At 46.4% G+C, this 11,708-nt stretch overlaps 2 protein-coding genes across 2 annotated transcripts; both read right to left on the minus strand.

Annotated features, from left to right (window-relative positions):
* Positions 1-2,331: 2,331 nt before the first annotated feature.
* Positions 2,332-3,269, minus strand: LOC125518314 (G-type lectin S-receptor-like serine/threonine-protein kinase At1g67520; the record flags this gene model as incomplete). Its single annotated transcript, XM_048683193.1, has 2 exons — positions 2,332-2,570; positions 3,047-3,269. Coding segments are annotated over 2 exons (462 nt in total), but the record flags the coding sequence as incomplete, so codon positions are not given.
* LOC125518315 (cysteine-rich receptor-like protein kinase 6) lies at positions 3,269-5,381 on the minus strand (the record flags this gene model as incomplete). The annotated part of the gene is made up of 1 exon (XM_048683194.1): positions 3,269-5,381. A coding segment is annotated over one exon (648 nt), but the record flags the coding sequence as incomplete, so codon positions are not given.
* Between the last annotated feature and the right edge of the window lie 6,327 nt (positions 5,382-11,708).

Here is an 11,708-nt window from a genome sequence, read left to right on the forward strand (position 1 = left end):
TTTGTGAATTTAGAAAATGTTTATAATTTCATAAAAACGTGCAATCGAATTTTTATCGCAAATTACTTTTTTCGTGATTTCAGAAAATATTCATGAATTTTAAAAAGTCACAATCATAAAAATACGAAATCATTAAACGTACAATATTTGAAAAAAAATGTGCACGAATGTGAAAAGATGTTTATGTCGAAGAAAGGGAAGTTAAAATTAAAAATAAAATAAAATGAGAAAGGAAATGAAAATAAAACACTGACAAGAAAAAATGAAAATAAAAAACGATAAAGAAGAAAGAAAGGAGATATGACTAAAATAAAAAAAAGAAAAAACCGTAAGGGGAAACAATAAAAAAGGCAAAAAAAACCCGGTCTGGGAGTGGAGCTGGTTTGGGCGGGCCCAAAATCAGTACGTAGCGGCCTAGCGGGTGCGGAGGGTACGCGGTTAGCGACCTGCGCGTGGTATAGGATGGTGCCCGTACCGTCATCGGCGGCTCGCCATTCGACCCCAGTCAGTCAGTCACATCTCCACCCCCTTCCTTGGTTTGTTCTAGCCAGTGCCCCGCATGCTCTGCATCTTTCGCAGCAACCTCCGGCGGCTCTCCCCCGATGGATCCGGAGGTGGTCGGCGTCGGCGGCGACGGCGAGGGTGGCTCGAGGCGGCGCCTTTCTTGCCTCCTCCTCGCCCGAAGATGACAGGTAGCCCGCGACTTCCATCCACCCCGTGAGGTTAGCTCTGGGGATTTTTGTTGGGGGAATGGAACCGCTGAGTTGAGTCGATTCAGTAAAGATAGCCATTCCGCAGCACCGGGGATGTCTATGCTTAGGATTTCAGTGCAAAAGCTTCTATGCCTGCCTAATAATATGCATCACCCCTTATGTTTATGCTTAGGATTTTTGTTTGTGCTAGGCATTACCATTCCTGCACAAAGAGAAACTTCAACCTCAAATGTGCTGCACTTCACAATCCATCGTTCACCAACGGGAATTTGTCACTAGTAATTAGCAACCAAGGTGTCCGCGTCCGATTCAGCGTCACAATGTGCAAACTAATTAGCCATCTGCTTTCGCTGTTTGAAAATGAGTAGATAGATTGTCTTCCTTTCACGCCACGTTTAACCAAAGGTGTTTGTGTGTTTCTGTCAAACGAAAGGAGCCCCCTAACCTAAGACACTAATTAGAGGCACAAAAAACACATCACGCAGGGCAGGATGTGCCAAATAGTCCACATATCACATATGCCAAAGGTATGTTTGTTTTTCTGTCAAACGAATCGATCCATCAAACGAGGTCAGCTTTGGGGATTATTATTTTTTTGGTTGGAGGCGAGTGGAACCACTACATTGAATCGATTCAGTGCATATGCCAAATAGCCCCACATATGTTTATGGTTTCTGTACAAAGGCTTATGTGGTTGGATGAATAATCTAAATCCACCCTTTTTATTTGTACACAAAGGGAAACACCAACCTGAAATGTACTCTAACTCACAGTTCGTCATCAACAGCTGAGGTGTTTGCTTATGATTCAACATCACAGTATAAACACTGATTAGTCATCTTTTACTGTTTGAACATGTGTAGATTGTCTTCCGTTCATGCCATGTTTAACCAGAGTCCAAAGGTTTGTGCATGTTTCTGTCAGAACTTTAGTGTTAAAACAGAAGGAGCTCCCTCAGCAAAGCAGCAGCACAAAAAAAAAAAAACCGAATCATGCAGGATGATACTACCTGCCTTGTAGAGCAGACACTGTCACATCATTCGCACTAGGGGGCTCTTCCTCTGTTACCCTTATGTGGAAATACGCTGGGTGCTTAGGTTCGGGCAGGGTCATACTTTCACTGCTTAGCATCGCAACCACACTTGTTGTGGTGGGCCTGTCAACTGCATTCTCTTGCACACAGAGCAGTGCGATGTTGATACACCTCATCGTCTCTAATGTGTCAGACTCTGAAACTATTGATTCATCGACGAACTCGAGGCATCTTTCCTCTTTCCACAACTTCCATGCCTAGCAAGAGTTTAGAGACATACAGTATTAAATATGGTTTTCAGATAATCAAATAATTTTAAAAATTATATACAAAAAAGTACTTACATATCCAAGAAGGTTGAAGAAGTCCCCAAATTGATGGAAACATGAGTTCCTTTTTCCATGGATGATCTCAAGAATCAGTACACCAAAGCTGAATACATCAGATTTGATTGAGAAGAGACCCTCTGAAGCATACTCGGGAGCCATATACCCACTGAAAATATAGGGGAAAAATAAACTTCTATTTCAGTGTTTTGTATCTGGCTGACTTGTGCAGGATGCACTAATTTGTAAGAAGAGCTTACTATGTCCCAGCAATCCTTTTTGTGTTCCCTTCAGTATCATTTGAGCTGAATATTTTTGCAAGCCCAAAATCTGATATTTTAGGATTCATTTCACTGTCCAAAAGTATGTTGCTAGCTTTAAGATCCCTATGTATGACACGTAACCGAGAGTGCTTATGCAAATATAGAAGTCCTTGTGCTATCCCTTCGATAATCGCTTTTCTTTTGTTCCATTCCAATAAAGCCTTTTTAGTTTCATCTGCACACAAGTTAATGATATATGTATATTAGAGGGGGAGGAAGGTTGTGGGGATAATTTTAGTAGATAGAGTTAACCGATAGTCTGTAACAGGAAACTACAAGGAGTAATGCCAAAGATAAAGAAATCCAAGCTTTTATTTGCCAAATATTCATAGATTAATACTTTCTCTTCTCCTTGAGAGCAACATCCCAATAGCCTAACCAAATTTGTGTGCTGGAGCTTGGCTATGAGTTGGACTTCATTTTTAAACTCTGTGAAACCCTGCCCAGACTGCGAAGCTAGTCTCTTAATTGCTATTTCCAAACCTTCAGGAAGCTGGCCCTGTAGAGGTTTAAAAGAGCTTGATCAGTGATATCATCTTGCAAAATAGAAGCGGTTTACTTATCTTCTGATCAGTAACCCCCCATGCTTGTGAGTAAAATTAAAGGTACATGTATAAAATCCACTAGGTCGTACAAATTAGTTATCGATACAGACTAGGTTCGATTTTTGTTCTCTTTGTGTACATGGATAAATGTGTTCTTTTACCTTGTATACTGGTCCAAAGCCACCTTGCCCCAATTTATTTTCATCTGAGAAGTTACTCGTAGCATCTGATAGTTGTGAAAAGTTAAAAAGCTTGAGCTCTGAACTCCTCCCTATCCCCCAGACTAGCTCTTCATCTTCCTGAGAGCTCACTTCACCAAAATTCAAAAATCAGAGTTTATGTAATCCTTTCAGGTAAGCGAATATATATGAATCTAAACAGCCTAAGAGATTTGTGAGTACAGCAGCATTTCCATAACTAACCTTTAATGTTCCTTTTGACTAGTTTAAACCATACGATGAAGCACAAAAATGATGCTAGTAGAAGCATAGCAGTGGTAATGATCCATACCTTTATTATATGCCCTAAACGAAAGATTTCACACAAACATAGGTGGTTAGTTGATTAGACAAATCAACGAAATGTAACTACACAATAAACTTTGATATTTATGTTTTGAGGAATATTCTAACATATTATAACCTCTTGTTGCAAAAGTTCACTTTTCAACCTTAAGATCTGAAACCAGTTGTTTTTAACCTTGAAAGATTGAATCTGTTCACTGTAGCCCTTTGGCCCTATCCCAAGCGGTTTTGAGCTGATTTGGATGACACGTGGTAGACACGTAGCATCACTTCTGCATGGCAGCCCCTTGCCATGTTTGCAGCTTAAGTGAAGATAAAAAAATATGAAACATTTAAAAAATGCAAAAAAACCAGGGAGATCAGAAAATAGTATTGTGAGAATTAGTTTCTGTGTTTTTTTTACTCAAGCTACCGAGATGGGAATTTGCCGACGTATAGAGGTACATCACGTGTCGTCTGAGTCAGCTAAAACAACTTGGAACAGGACCAATGGGGTAAATTGAACGGATCCAACAGTTCAAGGCTGAGCACAACCGGTTTTGGATGTTAAGGGAAATACAAACTTTTGTAATAGTTTAGTGTTGAAAAATGGACATTTTCTGTATGTTATAAAGAATATTTCAACATACAATATAGTCTAAGGCTGCATCGCAAGCATGGTTGTTGAATTAAAGCGTTGATCAAAGGGTATCAGTCACCCCACCCAGGTGAATTAATTATGTCTTCCAGAATCATCAAAATTGATTTGCGGTCATTAGATCTATACGGGTGAATTAATTATGTCTTTCAGAATCATCAAAATTAATTTGCGGTCATTAGATCTATATCGAAAGGTGCTCTGTAGTCTGTACCCATAACCCGCTCACTGTTCCAGCACAAATCTACTCGTCAACTGGGTTCCCATCAGACTCAAGCATCGAGTTAAATGAAGTTTTGGAATAGTCAATTTCATTGAGTCTAATGATGCTTGAGTGTGATGGGCACCAATTTCTGTGTAATAAAGATGTGATAGGGATAATATGAATACAAACAGATATAAGATATGGGGAAAATGCTCTTTAGAACAAGGAAAAAGGAAGACTAGGCTAGTTTTGGGGAAAGAACTAACATATTGTCTTACTCTTATCTTTCTGCCTTGGAACACCAACCGGCCCTGGCGCCCAGGGGCGGAGCCAGGCTAACACTGCGCCCCGGGCCTGCTTCGTCGCTACAGTGTTAAACAGTGTCCAAACAGTACAAAATCACTACAGTTAACAAAGAAACAAAACTTCACGCCCCAGGCCCAGGCCCCCCCGGCCTGGGTCCTGTCTCCGCCGCTGCTGGCGCCGGCATGTTTGTTGTTGGATCTACAACATCCGACCAGATGGTCTGCTTCGTGGGCTGGCCATTGTAGAACTGATACGTGCTGTACCTAAAATTGCACCACATACCAGCAATCCATTCACCATGTTGCTTGTGGAAGAAACCCCTTGCTGCGCTCCTGATATTTTCGAGGCAATTCCAGCAGTCAATTGATTGTAGGTCCAGGTTGCACTGCGCCATAGAGTAGAGCAGCGGGAGTTCCTCGGATAAATCCATGCGGCCGGTGGCGTACATCATTGTAGAGTTGTAGGCTGCCTGTTTGGCTGTCTCTTGGAGCAGCACCTTGATGTTGCCATCAATGGTGGCGTCGGTGAAGTTGGTGATCCCATAGCGTTGATTGCTGGGATCCTTAGTGTCCGCAAAGATCAGCAACCTGTGTAGCACAAAACTGGAGTTGTAGACAAGGTCCTCGGTGGAGACGTGGACGATGCAGTCCCCATACAAGAAATGCATGTCCATTTGCGATCCGCAGAGCCGCCAAGCATCATGGAACGCGGTGGTGATGCAGTCGGAGCATGCAGATGCTGTAGCATCGCCGGGTGAGGGAGTCCTGGATTAGGGGGGTGTCCGGATAGCCGGACTATACCTTCAGCCGGACTCCTGGACTATGAAGATACAAGATTGAAGACTGCGTCTCGTGTCCGGAAGGGACTTTCCTTGGCGTGAAAGGCAAGCTTGGTGATACGAATATGTAGATCTCCTACCATTGTAACCGACTTTGTGTAACCCTAACCCTATCCGGTGTCTATATAAACCGGAGGGTTTTAGTCCGTAGGACAACATACAGAACAACAATCATACCATAGACTAGCTTCTAGGGTTTAGCCTCTCCGATCTCGTGGTAGATCTACTCTTGTACTACCCATATCATCCATATTAATCAAGCAGGACGTAGGGTTTTACCTCCATCGAGAGGGTCCGAACGTGGGTAAAGCTTCATGTCCCTTGCCTCCTGTTACCATCCGGTCTAGACGCACAGTTCGGGACTCCCTACCTGAGATCCGCCGGTTTTGACACCGACATTGGTGCTTTCATTGAGAGTTCCTCTGTGTCGTCGCCATCAGGAAGGATGCTTCGCCCCGTCTTTAAAGACGGCACCATTGCTAAGGGAGTTTTGGCTGTCGGCCAAACCCTCCGGCTAGGTGGTTTTCTTATGACCGCATGTTCGGCTTCTACGCCGACGATGACCTCTCGAGCCATCGAAAACAATCTTCATGTCAGCTCGGAACTTGCCGAGCAGTTAGATCCAATGGAGCTCTCCTCCATAAACGAGCTCTTGGATCGCATCGCCGCCCTGGGAATCGCTACGGATTACGACCAGATTGGGGCTAAACCCGATCTGAGAGAGATTAACTCTCCCCAAGTTACCCATCACGTTGCCGTGGTAGAGAGACAGTGCGGCGACCCTTCATCTATCTTAAGGAGTAGCTACACCCGGATTCCCGATCCCTCCAAGCCGGATACCCACGGAGGGGAGGATATCACTCAAGACCTGAACTTAGAGTCAGGCGACGGGCTGGATTCATTGGACAACATCCAGGAATCCAAATTTTCGAGTTCGGAAACTCCTCAGCCTCTGAGCCTTAGATTGGGTGAGGCTTCGGATTTAATTCCACCCACCCACCCGAACACAAGCGATCTATCCCAAATCAGGCAAGAGCCCGAAGAAACAGTACATCATTACTGGGCCAGATTCCTCCTGATTAGGAACATGATAAGGGACTGCCGCGAGGAAGACGCAATCTCAATCTTCTGCAATAATTGCACGGACTAGGGAATCCTCAACGCCATAAGTCGCCGTGATATTACACGCTTCGCTGACTTGGCGTCAATCGTACGAAAGTACTGTGCGATGAAAAGCGCCTGGAAAACCGAAATAAAATTTTGGGACGATCCGACCCTGAATACAAACCCAGTCCGAAATAAAAGGGTGCATCATCGCCACACACCGGGGTCAAACACCAAAAAGCAAAAACCCTCTACAGGGCATGGAACCGTACTGAAAGGATGGCTCAATGGACCCTGTAAAATTCACAGTACAGAGGACGCCACACCAACTCACAGCCTTAGAGCATGTTGGATACTCCGGCAGGTGGCCAAAATTGGCGAAGATCTCCTAATTCCGGAGGCCACAGAAAGCCACCCCAGAGACACCAATACGGTATTAACAGTCTTCGAGACTTTTACATCAAATAATATGCGGAAAAGGACACTCCGCAGCCTTGCCGAAGTCTACCAAGTAGCAACAATAAACCCATGGAGTGACACGGCTATTACCTTTAACGCCAGTGATGAACCTAAATTCCGAATAGTCCGAGCACCAGCCGCATTGGTCCTCAGTCCAATAGTGGACGACTTTCGTCTTACCAAGGTACTCATGGACGGCGGCAGCGGATTGAACCTCATTTACGAGGAAACCCTTCAAAAAATGGAAATAGACTGGAACCGCATTGAGCGAAGCAGCACAACCTTTAGAGGAATAATCCCCAGTCGGGAAGCGCGCTGTACAGGAAAAATCACACTAGATGTGGTGTTCGGCATGCCGGATAATTACAGATCCGAAGAGGTCACGTTCCATGTGGCTCCGTTCAGCAGCGGTTATCACGCTCTGCTAGGGCGGGAAGCGTTTACAATCTTTCAAGCAATACCCCATTACGGGTACATGAGGCTCAAGATGCCCGGGCCTAACGGGATCATCACTCTCGCTAGTGATCCGGACATAGCACTCCGCACCGAAAACAAGACAGCCGCACTGTCCCTTGATGCACTATCCAAAGCCCTAGCGGCTGAGGAACTGACTGCGCTGCGCCCCACGATGAATAGGGACGATGTGGTACTCGACAAAAGATCCAAGTCCACCTCCTTTAAACCGGCGGACGAAATAGTCAAATTCCAGGTCCATCCAACGGACCCCAATAAAACAGCTTCCATCGGGGCACATTTAAACCCTGATGTAGACGCCGCACTGCGAGAGTTCCTACGAGAGAACTGGGACATTTTCGCCTGGCACCCTTCAGACATGCCAGGAATCCCACGCAGGCTGGCCGAGCACAGCTTAAATATACTAAAAGGATTCAAACCTGTCAAACAAGCTCTTCAGCGTTTTTCCGAACCGAAGAGACAGGCCATGGGAGAGGAGCTAGCAAAGCTATTGGAGGCCGGATTCATCAGAGATATAAAACATCCGGACTGGCTAGCAAACCTGGTGATGGTACTAAAGAAGGACAAATTCTGGCGCCTATGCGTTGATTTTAAAGACCTTAACAAGGCTTGCCCAAAGGATCCCTTCCCCCTCCACCGCATCGATCAAATTATCGACGCTACCGCAGGACACGATTCGTTGTGTTTCCTCGACGCATATTCCGGCTACCATCAAATCAAGATGGCAGAATCAGACCAAGCCGCAACGGCATTTGTCACACCATACGGCCCATTCTGCTTCAACACAATGCCCTTCGGGCTCAAAAACGTCGGCGCAACATATCAGCACATGATTCAGACATGTCTGGCAAACCAGATCGGCAAACCAGTGGAGGCATATGTAGATGATGTGGTCGTCAAAACAAGACATGTCGAATCTCTAGTAGACGACTTGAGGCTCACATTTGATAACCTCCGAACATACGACATCAAGCTCAACCCGAAAAAAATGTGTTTTCGGCGTTCCAGCCGGAAAGCTCTTGGGCTTCATTGTATCCGGTAGAGGAATTGAAGCAAATCCAGCCAAGATCCGAGCTCTGTCACAATTGGATATCCCAAAAGTCCTCAAACAAATACAAAAGTTAACCGGATGCGTGGCGGCTCTAAGCCGCTTTATCTCCCGCTTGGGAGAAAAGGCCCTCCCCCTTTACCGCCTCCTTCGGCGCACCGAACACTTCGAATGGACGGATGCAGCCACGGCCGGACTCGATGAAATAAAAGCCATATTGGCAACAAACCCAGTCCTGGCCGCGCCAAACATTGGCGAACCAATGCTATTGTACATTGCAGCAACACATCAGGTTGTAAGCGCAGTGCTCGTCGTCGAACGAGAAACGGACGGACACAAATTCCCCCTTCAAAAGCCGGTCTATTATGTGTCCACTGTCCTCACTCCATGCAAATCACGGTACCCGCATTATCAAAAGATTGCTTACGCGGTATTCATGGCATCCCGGAAGCTACGACACCACTTTCAAAAGTGTTCAATAACAGTAGCCTCGGAAGTACCACTTAACGATATTATAAACAACCGTGACGCAATGGGCCGGATTGCAAAATGGGCCATTGAGCTCCTCCCGTTCGACATAACTTATAAGCCACGGCGAGCCATCAAGTCGCAAGTTTTGGCCGACTTCGTCGCAGAATGGACGGAGGCCGAACTCCCTAAAGAGTACGACACATATTCAAATTGGACCATGCATTTCGACGGCTCCAAGATGTTGGCCGGACTAGGGGCTGGCGTCGTTTTGACATCCCCCACAGAAGACACAGTTCAATACGTACTCCAGATTATGTACACAGACTCCAACAATGCAGCCGAATATGAGACCCTTTTACATGGTCTCCGAATGGCAATATCCATGGGCATTCAACGCCTAGAGGTGCGTGGGGACTCGAACCTCGCAATATCCCAAATAAATGGAGACTTTGATGCCAAGGATCCAAAAATGGCAGCTTACCACAATGCCGTCCTCAAAATGTCAGCTCGGTTCGAAGGGCTTGAATTTCACCATATAGCCCGGGAAAATAATCAGGCGGCAGATGTCCTGGCACGCATCGGCGCAAAACGCGATGTAGTCCCCCCCAACATCTTCTTGGAAAGGTTGTTCAAGCCATCCGTAGTATGGGAAGGGGAGCCGAACAATAACAGCCCAGACCCAACCGCACTGCCCGACACCGAACATTCTGACACAATCGGAGGCTCTGCCAATGAAATAACACCTTCAGCCCACGTAATAATGGCCATCATCGCCCCGTGGACAGAACCATTCCTCGCCTACCTTACTAGGCAGGAACTCCCCGAGGACCAAAACGAGGCATGCTGCATAGTGCGGCGATCCAAAGCCTATAAAGTTCATGAGGGAGAGCTTTATAAGAAAAGCACTACCGGAGTCCTTCAAAGGTGCATCTCCGAAGAGGAAGGGCGGAACCTCCTGGCTGAAATTCATGCCGGACTCAGCGGTCATCACGCTGCAGCTCGGTCCCTTGTAAGCAAGGCCTTCCGCACAGGCTTTTATTGGCCGACGGCCCGGGCAGACGCCCAGGACCTAGTCCAACGACGCGCCGGTTGCCAGCTCTTCGCAAACCAAAGGCATATGCCACCCACCGCCCTCCAAACTATCCCCATCACTTGGCCCTTCGCGGTCTGGGGGCTTGACATGGTTGGACCCCTTAAAGGCGGAACCCACAAGCAAAAATACTTATTGGTCATGGTGGATAAGTTCACCAAATGGATAGAAGCCAAGCCTGTTAAGACGGCCAAATCCGGACCGGTGATAGACTTTATATCCGGGGTTGTACACCGCTACGGCGTCCCCCACAGCATCATCACTGATAACGGCACGAACTTTATGGCCGACGAGGTAAAACACTGGTGCAAAAACATGGGCATCAAGCTCGATTATGCTTCCGTCTATCACCCACAAACTAACGGTCAGGTCGAACGTGCAAATGGTCTTATCATGAGCAGCATCAAACCCAGATTAGTGCGGTCCCTCAAGGAATCTAACACGAACTGGGTAGAGGAGCTCGACTCCGTACTCTGGGGGCTGCGGACCACGGCGAATCGCACCACCGGATACACACCATTCTTTATGGTGTATGGCGCAGAGGCAGTTCTGCCTTGTGACATAATTCATGACTCACCTCGAGTGCGCATGTACGAAGAAAAAGAAGCCGAACTCGATTGGCAGGATAGTTTGGACGCATTGGAGGAGGAGCGTGACGTGGCAAAAGCCCGTTCCGCATTCTATCAACAACAGGCTCGAAGATACCAAAACAGAGAAGTACGGGCCAAAAATTACAACGTTGGCGAATTAGTTCTACGCCTGCTGGACAAGAAAAAGGACAAAATCAAGCCCAAGTGGGAAGGTCCCTTCATAATTGACCAAGTCCTGACTGGTGGAGCGTACCGCCTGCGAGATGCATCGGATAACCGACTCGAGCCGAACCCATGGAACGCAGCCCGTCTCCGAAGATTCTATGCCTAGCGCCGGACTCTGTGTTCGTCTCCTTCCTCTGTCCATTTTTTATATACTGTCTGTCTTACATTTCTCTCCTTCTCCCCTTCCTTTCTCTTATAGCCTTTAAAGGCTCATCAAATGACGTGCTATTCGCACTCATTAAACCTGGGGGCTTCTTTTACCAGAAGCTTATTTATACGGGCTTCATGCCCAACACATATGTGACACTTCCGCATGTACCTTTTATTTCACCATTATATGCATCGATATGACTTAAGTTTTGGCCAAGCTAGGTTGCCTGGCTCCTGTGCTTACCCCTACGTTCCCGATTATTCGGCTAGGCGGTAAAGGGAGCATCTCTGTGATTGTTACTGCCGGATCAGCCAGATGTGTACCTCAGACTGGGTGAAGCCGAAAGCTAGCGTTTTTAAGGGAATATTCGGTTGGTGACCTAAAAGATGATCTTTTTACTTATTTATTTATGCGCCCCCAGATGCTTTTTTCTGCGTCTTTTTCGCAGAATGGGCATGCACTTTAGGGCATGCCTCCCAGGGAAAGGAACCCCCTAACGGAACTATTCTCCATGGAAGATGTTTCTTACTAACCATGTAATATAACATAACTAGTCGGGCACTTGTCTGTTCACGCACTAATGACCCCTACGCCTGGTCTCCATGCATTCCCCGGTTCTTATATAACCGCATGGAAATTCGGACAC

The sequence above is a fragment of the Triticum urartu genome, chromosome 7 (assembly GCF_003073215.2).
Source record: "Triticum urartu cultivar G1812 chromosome 7, Tu2.1, whole genome shotgun sequence".
Lineage (NCBI taxonomy): Eukaryota > Viridiplantae > Streptophyta > Magnoliopsida > Poales > Poaceae > Triticum > Triticum urartu.